At 33.5% G+C, this 18,498-nt stretch overlaps 2 protein-coding genes across 3 annotated transcripts in view; one reads left to right on the top strand and one right to left on the bottom strand.

The window, feature by feature from the left end:
- The window catches only part of LOC135134758 (E3 ubiquitin-protein ligase AMFR-like), a 52,683-nt gene extending 34,203 nt beyond the window's left edge, over positions 1-18,480 (top strand). The window contains exons 4-9 of the mRNA XM_064063588.1: positions 6,700-7,040; positions 7,095-7,205; positions 7,352-7,515; positions 7,564-7,679; positions 7,733-7,974; positions 17,171-18,480. Coding sequence (XP_063919658.1) covers positions 6,700-7,040; positions 7,095-7,205; positions 7,352-7,515; positions 7,564-7,679; positions 7,733-7,974; positions 17,171-17,330 — 1,134 coding nt within the window. The 3' untranslated portion in view covers positions 17,331-18,480. The remainder of the gene's footprint in view (positions 1-6,699; positions 7,041-7,094; positions 7,206-7,351; positions 7,516-7,563; positions 7,680-7,732; positions 7,975-17,170) is intronic.
- Positions 6,646-11,104, bottom strand: LOC135134759 (putative ankyrin repeat protein RF_0381). Of its 2 annotated transcripts, none has more exons than XM_064063589.1 (3): positions 10,954-11,104; positions 9,557-10,899; positions 6,646-7,546 (listed from the first exon to the last, which is right to left on the bottom strand). In XM_064063589.1, the coding sequence occupies exons 1-3, from the start codon at positions 10,960-10,962 to the stop codon at positions 7,492-7,494; spliced, it is 1,407 nt and encodes a 468-aa protein (XP_063919659.1). In that variant the 5' UTR covers positions 10,963-11,104; the 3' UTR covers positions 6,646-7,491. The 2 variants fall into 2 exon arrangements, with proteins under 2 accessions (XP_063919659.1, XP_063919660.1); XM_064063590.1 differs by having other exon boundaries at positions 6,646-7,540.
- Positions 18,481-18,498: the final 18 nt, after the last annotated feature.

Raw genomic sequence — 18,498 nt, 5'->3', positions numbered from 1 at the left:
CAAAAGTCGTATCCTCATGTGATTATTATTTTAATTTGCCAGAGTGATGCTTTTTTCAAAAAGATTTTATTATGTTTGAATTAAATAAATTAGACGATTATGGAAAGCAAACAGCTACAGCTCTTCGTTAAAATGGGAGCCTTCCATATGGTATTTTACTTTTTAAATAAGTTGATTTACATAAAAGTGCATTTATTGAAAACTAAACATTGAAAATGCTCTATATCTGTTCGCGTGAATGTAACGATAAAAGGCGAAAACAGTCGAATCAAACATACTTGTTTTGTTTTCCTTCACTGTTTCTGAGCGTATCAGCTAATTGCCACAGCTCATCCAAAATTATGGAATCAACATTGCATTTTTACTTCTCGAGCGTAAGCAAAGGAAGTATTGTAATAGGGTCTATCGGGCGACTGGCTACTTTAATGTTTAATCGACATTTCATGACTCCTAGAGTGAGACAAAAACTGGTCTCTCGTTGCCGTCTGTCTATCTTTTGTCGTCGATGTCGATTTTTGTTAGACAGATATTCGCCGAAACTAGCAGACCGATTGTTGTCAAATTTTGTATGTATATGTATTAGGAATATCATGTAATGGTAAAACACTAACCAAAATTTGGCTAATCATTCCCACCAATAATTTCATGACGTTATCTCAAAAGTGTCTAAATTAAAATAATTTAAATGTTATCCTACACTTGTGGTGGATGAATCTGCTTTGAATTTTCCCCTAGCCAAATTTACGCAAAAAAATTCACAGAGTACATATATTAAACTTGTACGAACAATGCCGACCAAGACGCTCCGTGGTGCGGGCGAATACGCGTCCGTATTCGGACTTGCACCTCGAGAAGCGGTCGCATATTTCTTTTGCACTGTGTGTATTATCTGTATTATTTTTACTCTATAGTATTATAATATAATTTTTCAAAGAAGCTTCAATTTTTTTTTATTTTCAGTTCAGTGCGTAGAATTCATGTAAAAAATTCCACCAAATTGTCTACTTCCTACATTTTTTGGTGATTTTTATGTGAGTTTATGCCAATGATATATTTTTTTGGACAAGTTCAAACGACGATAAAAATAGTTGCATGTTCTACTCCAATCCGAAAACTTGTTTCTCTTCTGGAGTAATAATAATCTTTTTTCTTAGAACTTTAGAAAAACCATAATCACGTAATATACAAATCAAAATCGCAATTTTAGAACATGAATTGCGTGTACACTCTCAGAACGTTATTTTTGTATTCACTAGAATTTAATGATGTGATTATGAGGGGTTGGAGAGCGGTGAAATTTTAAAAGTACGTCTCTGGCACGAGATCCTACCTGCTATTGGTACAGTGTCATTTAAGTTCTGCTTATACAGTTATTACAGTGGATTATAATTTCATTGGACACAAATAACGTTGTGAGAATATTGTCATATAGATTTTTTGGGACTTCATCCCTAAATTAACAAGTTTCTATTTGTCATGTCTAGGTGAAACCTATATGTATTTAATAATTTTGGATAGACTAAAATTGTTTAATATTTTAAGATATAATACTCGTAAAATAGTTGTTTCTCAAACATACAATATTTTAGTTATCCTCTAGGCGTGACTTTTCTAAGTTATATCGAGCATATTGGTATCTATACACCCATGATATTTCACTACAGTTGGTGTTTTACTTCATCAGTATCAGTTATGTTTTGACTGTTGAGATTTTTGTACTAAAATGCATAACTATTTTTACATAGTTTAGCCATTATAATACTGCTATCACCACATTATGTATGTATTGACGTATGTGTTTGATAAAAGGCGGAAACATGGTCCATGTAATCAGTACCTGGCGAAAATTATTATCTTTTTAATATAGTCGTTGCAGTAGCCACAACTTGTCAAATCCTTGTTATCATGCATAAACGCACATAAGCGCACTCAGATAAGGCTTCATTCCGCCATTCGGTCTCGTTTTCGTTCACCTCGACATTATTCCACTATACATGCTGTTTACTTTTACATTATTCATGTGCCACAGCCGACACTAGAATCGAACTTTAAAATGACCACGCCGCATTAACCCTTCGGTAACACCAACAATCAACTATTCTTAGCCGGTTATATTTGTGTGTAATTGATTCGTTCGATTCGTCTTTAGTGGTCACTTGTGTTCTATAAAAAGCCAATAGTGTGCGCCAGAATCATTAGAACACAAATTCATGACAATAAAGGACACCGATGATAGTCAAAGTCTAGGTCCAAATATTTGCTCCCGTGAAGGTGTGCGTTTATTATATTACGCATGTACGGGGTCGTGGGATACAATGGTTTTCTCAATAAATCAGAAATTAGAACATTGACGTCAATCAGCCCAAGACGTGGACGTTTTATTTCATTTTAACTGCGAGAGTGATTGAGGAGGTTTTAATTTTAATTCTATTTTCGTTGAAATGACAGTTCGAAGACGGCGTTGCTGAATTGAGTTTTAATGCGCATCACCAATTTTAAATTGTTAAATTAATCGATCTTTTGTATAGTACAATCTGTAGAGTTTTGTATATAAAAGTTCCGTCGCCCCTGAAACAGTAACGAATAAAACACAAATGTGGTCTCGGCCCATCGGACGAAACGTGTAGTTATCGTTGTCATCAGTTTATTAACCCAGCCTAAGCGTGCAACACTCCCTTAACTAATAACCGCGGTTTTGGTTTGGAACCCAATCTTTCAAAGAAAACAAATCATAATCAATTAAAGGGAAATGCAAATTTTGTTAATAAGTTAATATATAATATAACGTCAGAATTTTGTTGATGCAAGGAATTTTAAATTAAATTTTTTAAATTAAAAACAACAAACCACAAGCATTTATCTAATGCTATGATTTCATTTGCTAAAAAATAACTGTATAAAAAGGTACTGCGTTTGATCTGCACGCTGTAGTACCTGGAACATTGTAAACTTACGGGCGTGATTTCCAACTCGCCGCTACCTCACTTAAAATTCAAGTATTGTTTTTAAGTACTCACTCCGTCCGAAAATATGGTATACATTTGTAACTTTATTTAGAGCTTCTTTTCCCTCACGTCTAAGTTTGGATTTATTACGATGAAGAATTTTATACTGAAAATTAAATAAATAAATGAATTAGATTATTATAATATATTATTATTTATTATAATAAATAATTTATTTAATTTAATTATTCTTTCTAAAATCTTTTATTTTTTACATTCAGCGGGTGTCGATTATTGTTATTGTAGTAATTTTCTTGGTCACTTTTTTAACAGAAACGAACGTAGATCTCAGTCCACTACTTATATGATATTCCATTATTATATGTATAAGTTGCATACAAAAGTACTTGATTATAATTTGCTGGTCATCACTCGTTAATTATAATCATGTTGTAAAATGTATAGGTACCATATTTTCGGACAGAGGGAGTATGTTTTAAATGATAATAATTAATAATTAACAAGTACTACAACTATAAACATGTTTACTAACAACCGTCTCAATGTCAAGTTGTCATGCCAAAATTTTGAAAATCGTAATGATAACTACAGTTTGGACGACTTGAAATCTAGAAGCACTCTTCCGTGTAATTTCCGTATGCACTTAAAGGCTAATTGGTCTTACCAAGTGAAGCAGGCAGAGATTCGTTATATTCGAAATTGTACGTTACCGCAAGAGCATATAAAGGCGACCCGATTTTAATATCGGGACCTTGTGAAAGTGTTGTTCATGCAAAGCGGTTAGTTAAAAATGCATGTGTTGTTTTATGCATATGCACTAGTAGTATTTACTAAGGTGGTCGTATTTCAACGGTTCTGTAATAATGTGTTCATCGATGAAAATACATACCTCCATTGTGTTTATTTTTATTTCATCTGCCACGAGGCTGCCAAGAGAAAAACACTTTTTCCTAGTTTTTGTTGGGAGGCAGAATGCAAATAAACATTGTGTAGAATGTTATAGACGTTCTTTGTAAATTTTGGCGACTTTTCTCATTCTGCCAATATAAAATGATGTTTGTGTTTTTTTCTACAGTGAGTAGTACTTTTAAATACATGTTTTAGACAAGTACCCTATTTTTTGTCGTAACTCAGATATTAACAAATTTTTATTTTGAGCTCATGATTGCGTTGGTTCAAAAAATATATACAGTTTCAAAATCACTACAAATCGCTGAACTCAGGTAGTATACAGAATTGAAGAAAGAAATACATTGCTGAGTGGTCAGTAGTAATGTTATTAGAGATTTTAACTAAATTCTAAATCTGTAAAAGCTTATTTTGCTGTATAGTATCCTATTAAGTTGGCTACATCTTAAACAGACATTCTGTTTCTGAAGTAATGCACGTTTAAAAAACAGTCCTATTCATATGTATAGGTAATATACCGGAATATTTTTTTAAGTCTGAACATATGTATATAGGTTTAGTCCTTAGATTCTTTTTTAAAAAGCACGCATCAATGCGTTGGAAGTACACAACCAAAAAAGAAAAAACTAAATGTCAACTTGCCTGAATTGTTTTAAAATATTTCACAAAAATGTAAACAATACTCGTTGCGTCAAATATAAACACAAAAGGAGATAAATACTTACGCTAAGAAAAAAACCCAGAGTCTTCATTAACTTTATTCCAACTATTTTGACATTTCTTGTTCTGCAAAATCAGGTCTTCCAATGCATTGATGTGTTCTTTTTTTTAAATAACAAAGAATTTTTGGTGTATGTTAGATTTAAAAAATGCTCCGGTATGTTGAAACCCCCCAGAATTTTTCATTCTGTCAAATATCTCTACTACATAGGATTAGAAGTTTGTAAGAAAACATTTAATTTTGTAATGACCGTTCAAATAAAAACGACGTCAAGTTGGCTTTGGAAATATAAACGGATCATTCACTAAGCCCTAAATTCCCATTTACAAAGCCAGCTTGACGTCGTTTTTATTTGAACGCTCGTTATTTGCAGTGGTCGTATTTCTTATAAAATTACGCGGGTGTATTGTTAGTTGCATAATCAAGAGCAGATAGTGTCTGTTCATTATGTAGAATAAACGAGGCTGCAACAAGTTTACTAAAATATATAATAAATTATAAACTTTTTGAGAAAAGTTGAATTTAATAATGTTGTTATTCAACACGGTGTTAAATAATTGTTCGTATGGAAACACAGTTGTGATTATTTTTTTGCACAATAGCAGTTTAATGTATAAATCTTGATTTTTTTAATAACATTATATGGATTTTGTGTATTATGTTAAAAAATCTAATTAACTATTCAATACTTACCACACTTTTCGAGCACAACCAATGTGTTGCGCGTCAGTGTTTTTTTTTTCTTTGAGAACTAGTTATTTATTTTTGAGGTATATTTTAACTTAATATATCCATTGGAAGACCACATGGCATAATTTCAAAATTATTACATAAGCCATGACGTCAACATTTCGATCAAGAAGTAAATCTGAAATTTCATGGTAATCAATTCTATAGTTAAAGTAGATAGATAAATAAAAAACGGGAACCGACATTTTCGTAATTTACAACCCGCAAAACATAAAATTTGACGTTCGCTACAATTTCATTTTATGTTTTGTTAAAGTAATAATAAGCAGTTTCTTAAAAATAAGAAAGATAATCTGAAAAAAACAAAAACAAAAGGGGTAATTGTCGACGCAACCTGAAGTGCTACTTTTTTAATAAAGCTTTATTTAACTGTGGAAAATCATGTAACACCGAATTGAAACTTCGGTATTAATAGTATTCGTATATCAGATATACCATATATTTTGAAAATATTTAAAATTACATACTATAGGATTCATCTCACCTGCAAGATTCATTAGTTTGTAAAAAATTTTCTAAACTGGTAAAAGTCGTTCGTACACAAAAATAATAAATGAATTTTAATGAAGAACCACTGTGTTGTTTTTAACTAAACAACAAAAGCAGGAAAAGGAGTGAATGTAGAAGTCCTATTTAATACCTTTGTGTGTTCCATTGAACGCTGTGTGCTCTCTTACTCGGTTGAAAGCAAGATGATTACATTGAAACGAGTCGTCTTACACGATCTCTCAAAGTAAGATTAATTAAACAAGTTAAAAAAATTAAATTGCTAGATTGAAGCAATTAAAAAATTGTTGGATAAATAAAGCGAAAGCGCAAAACAAAATCATATCGATATAATTAATACAGATGAAATACAGGAGTTATTCACGCAAAGCTTCAGGCCTAAAAAAGTTCAAATTCAACTCACAGTACAAGTGTATAATAGTGTAATATTTACTATATGTTTCTTTTTAAGTGAATGATTTGGAAATAAATCTCAATTTTTAGGTAAAAAGCAAAAACAAACAAAATCAAAATCAGAGCTCGTTACGGTGTCTCCTATACAGAAAATGTTCTGTATAGCAGAACGCAGTTGCCGCATTTTTTCTGATCTGACCTAATCAATTTTCAGATAATAAGAGATATTGGTAATAAGTGTGTTCTATTATATTAGTAACAACTTTAGTATACTAGTTAACTTGTCTTTAATAACTTTTACCGCATATAGGTCCTGTGACACTTGGTATTTTAATAAATGTCAACTTTTTTTCTCTTTTGTTATGACAGTGTATGAAAGTATGAAGATATCTAAATATGTATATGTAAAATAATTCTTTATTAATACAAGTATGTTTTTCTTTTCTTTTTCAGGTGGTTCTGTTGAGCATCCGCACCCTCCACGTCATAATTAGATACGCTCTCCACCTCTACGACATGCGTCAAGAAGGCTCATCCTCCGTAAGCACAAACGAGGAAAATCGCGTATGGGAGAAGAGAGGCCCCATCGCCTACTACACAGAACTAGGGTTCGAACTCACAGCGCTAATCATCGACTTCGTTCATCACCTGCACATGCTGGTGTGGAGCAACATATTTCTGTCGATGGCTAGTCTAGTCATTTGCATGCAGTTGCGATATCTTTTCCACGAAATACAAAGGAGATATAAAAAACACAGAAATTATCTCTGGGTCAGAAACCATCTGGAACAAAAGTAAGTCGAAATTTTATCACTCCAATAAACAGAATACCGAGTTTCATCTTTCAGTTATCCGATGGCGTCGTCCGAAGAACTCGTAGAGAACTCCGACAATTGCGCAATCTGTTGGGAGAAAATGGAGTCGGCCAGGAAGTTGCCGTGTACACATTTGTTCCATAAGTAAGTGTAGATTAATAAATTACTGCTATTACTTCTGAAAATTTTGAGGTGACCTCATCAAATAATTTTTAGTGGGGTATTGTTTTACAATCCACACTATTAAAATGTCACTACAATTTATGTTACGTATGTAAAATGTTTTCCAGTACTTGCTTGCTGTCATGGTTAGAACAGGACACCTCCTGCCCAACGTGCCGCCTAGCCCTCAACATCCAGAATCCATCGACCTCAAGAATAGATCCTCCAGACTTACAAGTCGACGTGCCGCAACCGCAGCGTCGGCAGCTCAACCACTTCTTTCACTTCGACGGTAAATCCCACTGACTTCACCAACCCTAAAACTAAAAGTGAGTTTCAGGTTCGAGATATGTCTCGTGGTTGCCGAGTTTCTCGGTCGAGGTGAGCCACAATCAGCTGATGAGACCCGAGGCTGCGCCTGCGTCGAATTCTCAACTAGATGCAATGGCGCGGCAGGTAGGATTTTTTTTACAATTTGTAAAAATGTATACTCATTTTTTTTTTTGTAGGTTCAGCAGTTGTTCCCACATATACCGATTACTACGATCATCAATGACCTTAGGGTGACTCGATCTGTGGAAATTACTATCGAGAATGTGTTGGACGGGAGGTTGGTGGCGCCTGCGATGTACAGGGAACCTGATGTTGTGCCATCTGCGAACAGACCGATGTCGGTTTTGCAGACTAACTGTGATACAAATTTGCAGCAAGAGAGGAACTGGGATGAGTTGAGCACAGATCCAGTTGAAACGTGAGTGTTTTAGAATATTTTTCATTTAATTGTTATTCCCGTTTATTTTTGAAATTATTTGAGTTAAATACGTTTTTATTAAAATTTCCATTCAGAACTTGTCTATTTACGTAAAAAAATATACCAAATATTTCAGGACCTTTCGAACTATTTGTTGGTTTCTAGCTGTTTACTTTTTTCTAATTTAACGAAATGAAGTAGTTTGTTCAAGTTTAAGGAGGATCCTCAAAACTTTACATTCACAAAATTCTAATTATAAAAGAAAATCTGTATCCTCAATTAAGTTTACTTGAAAGTAGTTTTTCAACAATACCAGAAGGAATACAATTTTTGTAATCTCAAAACTTGACATTGTCTGTAGCGTTTGAATCCACATTAATATTATGTGAAATCTATGATTTGACCCCTATACAATGAATTTAAAATAAAAATTGATACAGTTGCTACAAGAAATCCCTACTTCATGATTTTATTTTTTTTTTTACATATTTTCAAGCAGTTCAGACTTCCTCCTTGTTTCATGTTCACTCCAGGGGCAAGTTTTGACCTACAGAATTCTTTTTTCAAATTCAAAGACTTCGAACATCGAAGATATCGTCTTAGATGACGACGATTATTTTTTTCACTTTGAAAAAAAAAACGTTACTGTTATCTCCACAAAATCCAAAAACAATATAGTGCTAATAGTGTATGTATTTTATAGATTTCTTTGCATTAATTAACCGTTCTAAATGTCAAGCTTCAGTCTTTTCAAATTACTAAGATATTGGAGTCGAACAGGTAAACAGGGATATTTACACCTAGTTTAAATAAACAGCAATCTCTTCCGCTTTCATGATTTTGTCATAATAAATAAATTATTATAAAATGTAATAGATAAACTTGTTGTTAGGAGAACTCACTCTTCGCCCTAGCGCTCATATTGTATTTTTCTACTCTTCTTCTTCTGTTTTCCAGAAGTCCATAAATTTGCCTAGATATACAATTACTTTTTTATTTTGTTGTAAAAATATTACACATTATGATTTCATTATTTATCATCATTTACCATCAAGTACCTAGTAAGAAGTTAATCTTTATAAGGTTGAAATATAAGGTGATTCCATAACCCACTCAACTTCCAGACACTTGGGTGCCGTCTATAATAAAATTTATCTTTTCATTTTAAATGTTTTCAACGTTGTTAAGTGTATTTTCGACTGCAGTATCATCTAGTCTCTTTAATAAACAAACCAGGTTTTAAAAGTAAAGATTCATGATTTGGGTGCTAGTGCAATAAATTTTCAAAATTCTATATTTCTAAAAGTTCATAAATCATTTCGCACTTTTTTGTTACTTCATACTTTGAGAAAAGAATCAGTTTTCTTTTATGTTATTATTGACTTGAAACTGTTTATCCTAATTCATGGAGTTTTCATGTTTAACATTTTTTGGACTTTGCAATTATTTTGATTTAGGCGGATCTGACTTTTTGTAAATAACAAATACGAATTTTTGTTTTGACTATTAAATTTATTTCGATTAAAATAAGCTACCAATAAATAATAAAAAAATTAAAATCACCCAACCTTAATAGTCGTACCTCTTGATCCAAGTGGCAAAGTTTTTATTTTTCTGCGCCATCTCTTTGATTTCTCTGTTCAGTTGTTCGCTCACGTCAGCCTTGGAAGCCACCAAATACTGAAAAGTCCGCCAGTCGTGATTCGCCAAAGCTATAGACAAACCATTTTCCCCGGATCTATCGTCCGCCAGGATTGCAAACACCGGACTTTTCTCCTTTTTTCCGTCTTCCTCATTCTCCATATCCGTAGCCGAACCTTTTCGACTACTCTTTTCGCTCTTCTTACTGTTCTTACTTTTTTTCTTACCGTTCTTTTTACTTTTCTTGTCTTTCGCATCCTCGGAAACCCTTTTTTGTATGATTTTTTTGCGCACTTGGTTCACGTCGTCTCCATTACGCACCAGACACTTCACCATGAGGAAATTTTCCTTTTGCACGGCTCTTAAAAACGGGCTGTAACCCGCGTAGTCATAGACGTCCGTCGTTGCGCCTTTCCTGATCAAGTAATCCAACATGGCGCAGTTCCCAAGCTCGATGACTCTCATGATGGGGTAGGTTCTGTTCAGATCTTGTTTGTTCACGTCTGCGCCGTTCAATACCAAGTGCTTGACGAAATCTAGGTTGCCGCTTTCTAGGGCCTTTATCAGCGGGGTCGTGCTTTGTTGGTTCGCGCACATGTTTACTTCTGCGCCGTTTTCTATCAGAAATTTCGCCGTTTCGAAGTTGCCCATTTCGATGGCGCAAAGTAGAGGGGTTTTCCAGCTCTGGTTGGGCCTGTCGATGTCGGCGCCGCGTCGTACCAGCTCCTTGACGATTTCCAGGGTCCCGGCCTCTGCTGACTTGATTAATGGCGTGTACCCATTGTCATCTTCGAAGTCCAAACTAGCCCCTTTGTCAATCAGCAGCTTGATGATATCAAGGTTGTTCAAAGTCACGGCGTCCACGAGGCAAGTGTGCATGGTGAACTTGGCCCCATTGTCCAGGAGGAGGTTGATCATGGGCACGTTTTGTGTGGATACGGCCCACGATAAGGGCGTGGCACCACTTCTGTCGGGCTTGCAGGTGTTGGCCCCCACGGATATTAAATGCCGCGTCATTTCTAGCTTGTCCTTCTGGATGCAGAGGATCAAAGGAGTGGTGCCATAGCGCTCCGTCATGTTGATATCAGCACCTCGGGAGACGAGAATTTTGAAAATTTCCAGTTGATCGTAGCGGATGGCCATGGTCAAAGGCGTCATTTTTCTCATTCTTGGTCCGAGGGCGAACGCGTTAATGTTGGCACCGTGGTTGAGAGAGGTCTGCACCAGGGTGACGTTGCCTTCGCTTACCCCTTGGGAGAGGGCGTCGTTCCATTGTTCGAGAGTCTAAAAATGTCGAGCGGCTGTTATATAGAATGCGTTTTTGTTTCTCATACTTGCCTTTGACATATTTGTTGGTTTGCCCCAACGGCAACCTTTTTTTTTTTTTATTTGTTTGAAGTGTGTTTCATGGAAGCTACCAAGCTCTAATGATTTCTAAAATTGATGAAAAGTGAGTAGAAATTGACGTTGTTTTCATTCCGAGAAGCAATAAAGCAATTACAGATCAGATAAAGAACGTCAAGTTTTTGCATTAAAGGTATTTTTCGTCAAGTGATAAGATTCTGGTTATCTATAGTTTTATGGGTTGATTGTAATCTTGAGAAGTACGCTGCATCCGGAAATTTCTCATTAATTTGAAATTTTTAAGTAATTATTGTCATTTCATCGTATCGTATTTGGTTGTTCAAATTATCTTTTTTAAAAAATAACATCTTTGATGAATCTGTTTGTTTACTTTTTGTGTTATCATCGAGATATTTGTTTTAAGCCAGAGCCCACTTCATACACATTCGGTATTTTATGCGCTATACAAAACTGTGCATGTAGAAAGCACAACTACTTTGGGGACTGTGTTTCAGGACGAACAAAGTGTGATCCCAATTGCAGTTATTTTTTTTTCTGTACTTATGAATGATTTAACAGTAAAATCTATAAAAGAAAATATATTTCACAGAGTGGAAATACTATAAGTAGTACATGTTCTCTGATATTCCATTAATTATTACAGATGGAAAAAATTCAGAACAAAGTATGCGCGGCTCTTTTTAATAATAAGACTTCTTTTTCTAAAACCCAAAATATATACAAATTTAGTTAGTTTTATTAATGAAACACTTTCTGTATTTTTACATGCCCTGATCGACATCTTAGCTTCTACAAACATATTTTATTTTTGAAATGCTAATGTGGCACACATTACCAGGTTATATTCCAATTTTCCTGACTTTTGTAACTTCACAAAGAATCACCGCCGCGGTCCGACGGCTATGGGTTTTTTCGAGGGCTTTCTAGTATGTATCAAATCATTGTCAGTGATGGCGGCTGGGCGGCGTTCTCTAAAGAAAAGCATGGAAGCGGAAATCGCGATGGGTACTCCGGAAAAACCTCGATCGCGAAATATCTAGATAGGAAGAATGGGTTTAAATAGAGCCACGATGCATTCAGTCACCGAGAGAATCCAGTCAAGTTGCACCGGAATTATTTTGTACATAATCGCTGTGTCGTGTAAATTTGTGTTACTGAGAAATAAGTTGTCGAGTTTTACCTACGCCAATTTTTAATTACTCGATCATCATAACAGTATTATAATTACATTGTAGAAAATACCGGATGAGCAACAAAGTTTGAAATAAGGGGAGACTGTGATCAGCACACTAGATAGAGCTAATATTTATTGGAAAATGCAGTACTCAAAATACTGAGATATGAGTATTTGAAAAGTGTAAATATTTTATATTTTTTTTTAATCACTGCGTACTAAAACCGAATTTTATTGGTACTGACCTTTTTGTGGCGTCTTCTCATTGTATTTCCACTGTACTGCTTCAAATGTGTATATATAATACTTGATGTGCAAATAAGCATTTTTTATGATACCGTTAAGTTGATCAGTAATTAACATCGGCGTGGGTAAAACTCAACAATTTATTCTACAGTAATACAAAACTGCAGCGATTATGTACAGAATAATTCCGACTTGACTGGAATGGATTTGACAGGACTCTATTTCTCTCAATGAATGGACTCGACTGCTCGTTCTCGATACGTTCTTCTAGAGAATTCGCGAACGCCGCTTTCGAGGTTGTTCAGAAGTCCGCCATCGAGACTTTCGGCACCGTATTTTTTTACGATAAACCCATATAAACGAATCTGTCATGCTATCAATTTTGAGTTAAGTTTACTTGACAAAATTTTGAGATGTTAGAAATTTTGGTTAACGTTTTACGGTCTATACAACAATTCTAAATTATTTCAAAATTTCAAAGTAATTCCTTGCAGTGTTTCAAAAATTAACTGTTTAATAAAATCGTCAACAGACATACAGATGACACATGCGACATGAACAAACTATTATTCTTACCCTTGCTTTATCTTATACAGTGCATCTTTTTTAAAAGTGGCCATAGGGATTCCCATATTAAATTTTATACCCCATGTTAACTTATGTTTGAGTACAGATTCAGAGTTGAAATTTTTACTAGATGTAACTTGGGTTATCTTTCGTCGATTTTATTAAAGGTCATGTTTGAAATTAAAGGATATTTCTCTAAAAAAATTAAAATATTTGGATATTTTTGTCGGTAATGTTGTAGGCAGCCATGTAAAAACAGACATTTACCTGACGTTTCTAAATTTTGATTACTAATCGAACGAGTAATCAAAATTTAGAAAAATGGTTTTTAGTGACCGAAATTCGTCAACATGCCGCAGTACACAATTAAAGAAAAAGTACAAATGGTCACTGATGGATACATTAATAAAGCCTTATCGACAATAGATAAACTGCGCAAAATTTTGCTGCAGCGTTCCCACATCGTTCCGTACCCGGCAAGAGCACATTTTGAAAATTTTGTGGCAGATTTATAAACACAGGTTTTTTCGATCGTGAACATTAAAAACGCAATTTCAGTGAAATTATCTTTTATTTTCTTCATTTATGTTTGAACTCCATCATTCTGTTTCTTTTATAAAAACTGCAATAAAGGTATTTAATGATGAAATTAAAATTATGCTGTCAAAAATGACAAGTAAAAATGATAAGTCAAAACCTTCTATGATGTACCAAAATTTTGTAATCAAAATAATTTTTATTTTTTAAAGCACAAATTAACAAATTACTGCAAAAAGTTGTAGTGGAAATTAAAGTAGAACCTTAAGCCTATTTTCTTCGCAAAAATCATCTCCGGGTTTTCACCCTAACGAAAGTTAACATGGGGTCTAAAATTTAACATGGGAATCCCTATGGCCACTTTTAAAAAAGATGCACTGTATATGTATATGTGCCTAGGCATACTAATTTCAAAAGTAATAAGCATTCACGTTCGGTAGAAGTAGCTGACAGAAATTTTTCTGTGGTTAAGTTGCAATCTTAAGATCACTAGAAATTAAAGATTGGTATCAACTGTCTAATTTTCTAATTCAAATGTCAAATCTGAATTGTCTGGAAAAAAACGAAGTTTTTCTAATTTCAACACGCTTCGTTTGAAGAAAATCCTTAAATACAGCGTGGAAACAATTTCCACAAAAGTAGTCACGAAAAAGCGCATTTTAAAAGAAAAGAAACAAGAAATATTTCGTGGTTTTGAAAAAATTACTGGAAAAAATAGACAATGCTTTGGTAAAACAGAAACAGTTAAACTGGTGGCAGAAATATTTTCAGTAAAGTTCGCTAGTGTTCTCGAGTGTTTTTCGAATTTTAAAATAATACCGATACAACGGCGTCGGTGCCGTTAATATTATACTCAGAATCGGAAAGACGACTGCCCAGATTTATATACCTACATGCTTTGTTGGGTCCGCTCTACAATTGGTTTTTTAGTTTTATATAATCGTTATTGTTTTATAAAAGGGAAAATACTCGGCTTGGAGAATAATTGTACGTAATACGTACACGTATAAATTTAGGTTTCCGAAGGCGAAGGTTTTCACATTAAATAGGTACCAGAATCAAATTTCTAAAGCGGTATCTCTAATTGCGTGATAGTGGTGAAGATTTACTTTTCATTTCCTTGGATGAGACATGGATATACCAAAACGGATCCATGGTAAAATTGCGGATCCATGATGATGACATCAAAGCTTGTCCTCCTAAAATAACTAGTGAAGGGAAAAGATTCACAATTTTGCATGTGGGTTGCTCTTTGGGCTTTTAGAGGGATGCAATTTTCTCCTGGATTCAAAAGTAGATTCAGCAGATCACCACAAAACCATCACATTTTCGATATTTGCCATTTACTTACTTACATGTCACATTTTTGATACCTACTTTCTGACATTCCAGTTATACATTATACACTGGAACAATTATGTCCGCAGTTACACAGCTTAAAAAAAAAAGTTACCAAATCTAGTTACATCTACCGAACGTGAATTCCTTATAGGTAATAATTTATCAAAACAGTCACTGAACGTGGGTTTTAATGACATCTTTGATGTTTTCAAAATGTGAAACAAAAAGCGTATCTTGACCCTAAAAATAGCAACGAGATCATTTATTGCCTTTATCGTTTTTTTTTTTTTATAACGTTTCCTTTTATGGCGATAATAATTATTGTTCTTATTAAAAAAAGTAGAAATAAAATAAAAGTCAGATCTAAGTAATTTCTATTTAATCGCGGAAATGTAGTCATGATGGTGTGAAACAATTTCGAAATGTGTCATATCACAGGTTTTTACTTTTTCAAGTTTTTAATAAAGTGATAAACAGTTACTATCACACACCTTAAGTATTTAATTGTTTATATATAGCAGCAGATAACACAGGCCTACAAAAAACAAAAAAAATTTTGGTGCAGCGTTTTTTGTATTTGTCATCCATAAGATAGGTACAGTACAGTATATTGACATTTGTCATTTCAACCCATCAGCTCTTGTGTGCCTACCATCCTCATTTTCATTTTTTTCCCGGTTTTGTTCGAAAGAGTCAATCTTACAAGAGCACAGATAAAATGTATCTACTTATTTCATTATGGGTAGTAAGTTTAGACGTTGTATGAACAACCCTGATATGTTTTGTTACGTTTGTGGTGAATACATATTCAATAATCAGCGAAAATCGATTACAGACTCTGTGATCCGCTTGTATTTTCCTAACTACGGTATCTAAATACGGAACCAAGATAAACCGTGGGTGCCTCATAGTGCATGTGAAATGTGCATTGAACATTTGCGACAATGGGTGAAAGGAACACATAAGTGTATGAAGTTTGGAGTACCTATGATTTGGCAAGAACAAAAAAATCATCATGACGACTGTTATTTTTGTATGACCAATATAGTGGGCATCAACAAAAACAATCGACACTAATGGAAATATCCCAATGTATCTTCAGCAGAAAGACCTATTTAACCCATTCAGAAAATGATAATAATAATAATAATTTCTTTGCTTTAGATACTTAACCCAATGACAGGAAATATAAAAGAATAAGTGTTTACAATATGAAAACGAACAACGAGAACCAACGGAACTATTAACTACTAAACAACTAACCTTTGATCTTATTAACGAACTAAAACTTTTTTGAAAAGCTAGCTTGTACATATTGTTTTTGTTTTTACAAAAATTCTTTCAATAAAGTATTGTAGATGTTTTAAACGAAATGAAAATTTGCGAAAATTATTATTTTTTTTGGTTCATTTGAAGTCCGAATTCAAAAATATTCGGCCTCAAATTAGAATGTTTCAAAAATTATAAAATCGGTTTCGATTATTTTCAGAATTGATCAAAAATTTCATATTGGAAAATCGTCATTTTGAAAAAATCTAAAAATCTACAAAAAATTTTGGGATTTAGATCTGGGTGTGCTTATTCCAGAAATATAGCGTGTTCAAAGTTCCAAGGGAACATTTTACAAATATCCGGTTTGACTGTCCGACAAAATCACTTAAAAGACAATTTCTCGAACTATAAATTGAAAATAAACCGGTAGTTCTGTAAAAATGCATTTTTTTTTCTATCTCGTAAACAAGAGCTGATACAGAAAAATAAGTAGCAATTTTGATATCATTTGATAAGACATATTTAAAATCAGGTCTAAAATTCTAGGCACCAAAATGTGTGTAGGCCAGTGTAATCAATCCACAGGATTAACAAAGCGATCATAATCGTATCCATTATAGTTCTTAATGATTTATAAAAATTGAAACATTGCATTTGTCCAAATATTCTTTACTTTACAAATTTGATCTTAATGTTTAAATTTTTGTCGAAAAATTAAAGTATAAGTGAATGAATGTAGGAATTCTGATATAGACCTTCGTATTTATTGCTTAAAGTGACACTGAAACAAAGAAAAAAAATTACAATACAAAAAATAATTTGCTTGAAGTCTTCCGTGTGCCCACCTCATTTTTGGTGATGGAAATGTCTGCTACAGAACACATGCTACGCATCAAGACGACAAAGTACGTCAGTAGTTTACAGCACATTTTAAAAATGTCTAAAAGTAATAAACTTTTCACCTGATTATGTCAAGACTGCCGTAAAAAATAAATGTTCTTTCGATTGAAAGTTTTGAAGATTTATTTATTATATATATTTTTTTAATTTTAGGGAGGATGCTAGCAGTCTGGGGAGCCGCTTCTCGAAATCCTCATCCGAACGTGAAAAGATTCTGCACAGACGCAAGGAAAACCTGCTCCAAACAGCGAGAAAAAAGTACATCGAGAAGCAAAGAGCCGCAGCTGCCGCGAAAGCAGAATTACAAAGTTGAAGTATTTATTTAGTAATATTTTTTGGGATAAATCTCTTTAGACATGATATAGTTGTCCCTGATGTAACAAATTGTTAAAGTGTACATTGAAGATTCGCAGTTATAACACTGATATATTTAGATAATAATTATTATAAATGTCTAGTAATTAACCGCAAAAGTTGTTTCGATGAAATTTGGTTTGTGTTTGCGAGATAATCATTTGTTTTATTTTTGAACGCCAGGAATTCTTCAAAAACTTTAAAATGTGGGAGTGTATTCGAAAATTGTCTGTAATAGCATTTTAGGTATCAGTTTCTTTGGTTTGTTTTGTTTATGTTTTAGGATTATTAGCGGTCCCTGGTACCTAAACTGTTACGAATTCTTGTTGTAAAAAGTAATTTTGAGTTTAATTGTGTGTAGAGTAAGGTTTTCAGTCAATCCAAATTGACAAAATTAGTCATTCGAACGTGATAAAATTTTCTTTGTTCTGTTGTTTTTTTAATAGTTTATTTAAAATTATTTACTTTTATTACAGTGAATATAAAAGTTATCATTAAACAAAATGTTCCTTGAAGATAACTGAAAAAAAGATACGGTACGGTATCGTGGGCTAGTCTCATACATTGTGGATTCCACTATTCTTAAAACATCAAAATATTTCTTATCAAGCTTTGTTCAATGCACTTATGACTTACTTGAATACTTTTTCAAAATGTAGTGTACATTGTGATAAAAGACTGACTCTTGGTATTTCTGTGTGATAATTTCACTGTCTCTTTTGTGTTTACTTGTAGTGTATTTCCAGCTTTATTTGCTTTTGGTTTACTTACACGCATTTTTTACAGTTTTCAAAAATCCGGCCTGAACTTTGCGTATAACGAAATGCTCAGATTTGGAAAATCGTTAATGTTGAACATGTATTCCATACTTAAAAAAGAAGAAAAAAATAAGTGCATGTTCTCTTATTATACATAGAATTGTCTAGTTATATATTTCGATATAGGAAATACGTAATTGCCATGCAAACATATATTGTGTGCCAGATATCTAAGGGCCAAAGTTGTATATCAGATACTTATTTCACTGTACTTACGTGTCCCGTCAATCTCCTAATCTTTGTTATTGTGCTTAGTATTGCTGTATAAATAAATTATTTAAAAGGAAGAAAGGTGGTTTTAACAGTTTG

Source organism: Zophobas morio, unplaced genomic scaffold (genome assembly GCF_036711695.1).
Source record: "Zophobas morio isolate AGI-343-1 ecotype UQ-CSIRO unplaced genomic scaffold, CSIRO_AGI_Zmor_V1 ptg000023l, whole genome shotgun sequence".
Taxonomy (NCBI): Eukaryota; Metazoa; Arthropoda; class Insecta; order Coleoptera; family Tenebrionidae; genus Zophobas; species Zophobas morio.
The sequence above is the reverse complement of the archived record's forward strand: the minus strand, read 5'-3'. Positions and strand labels throughout refer to the sequence as shown.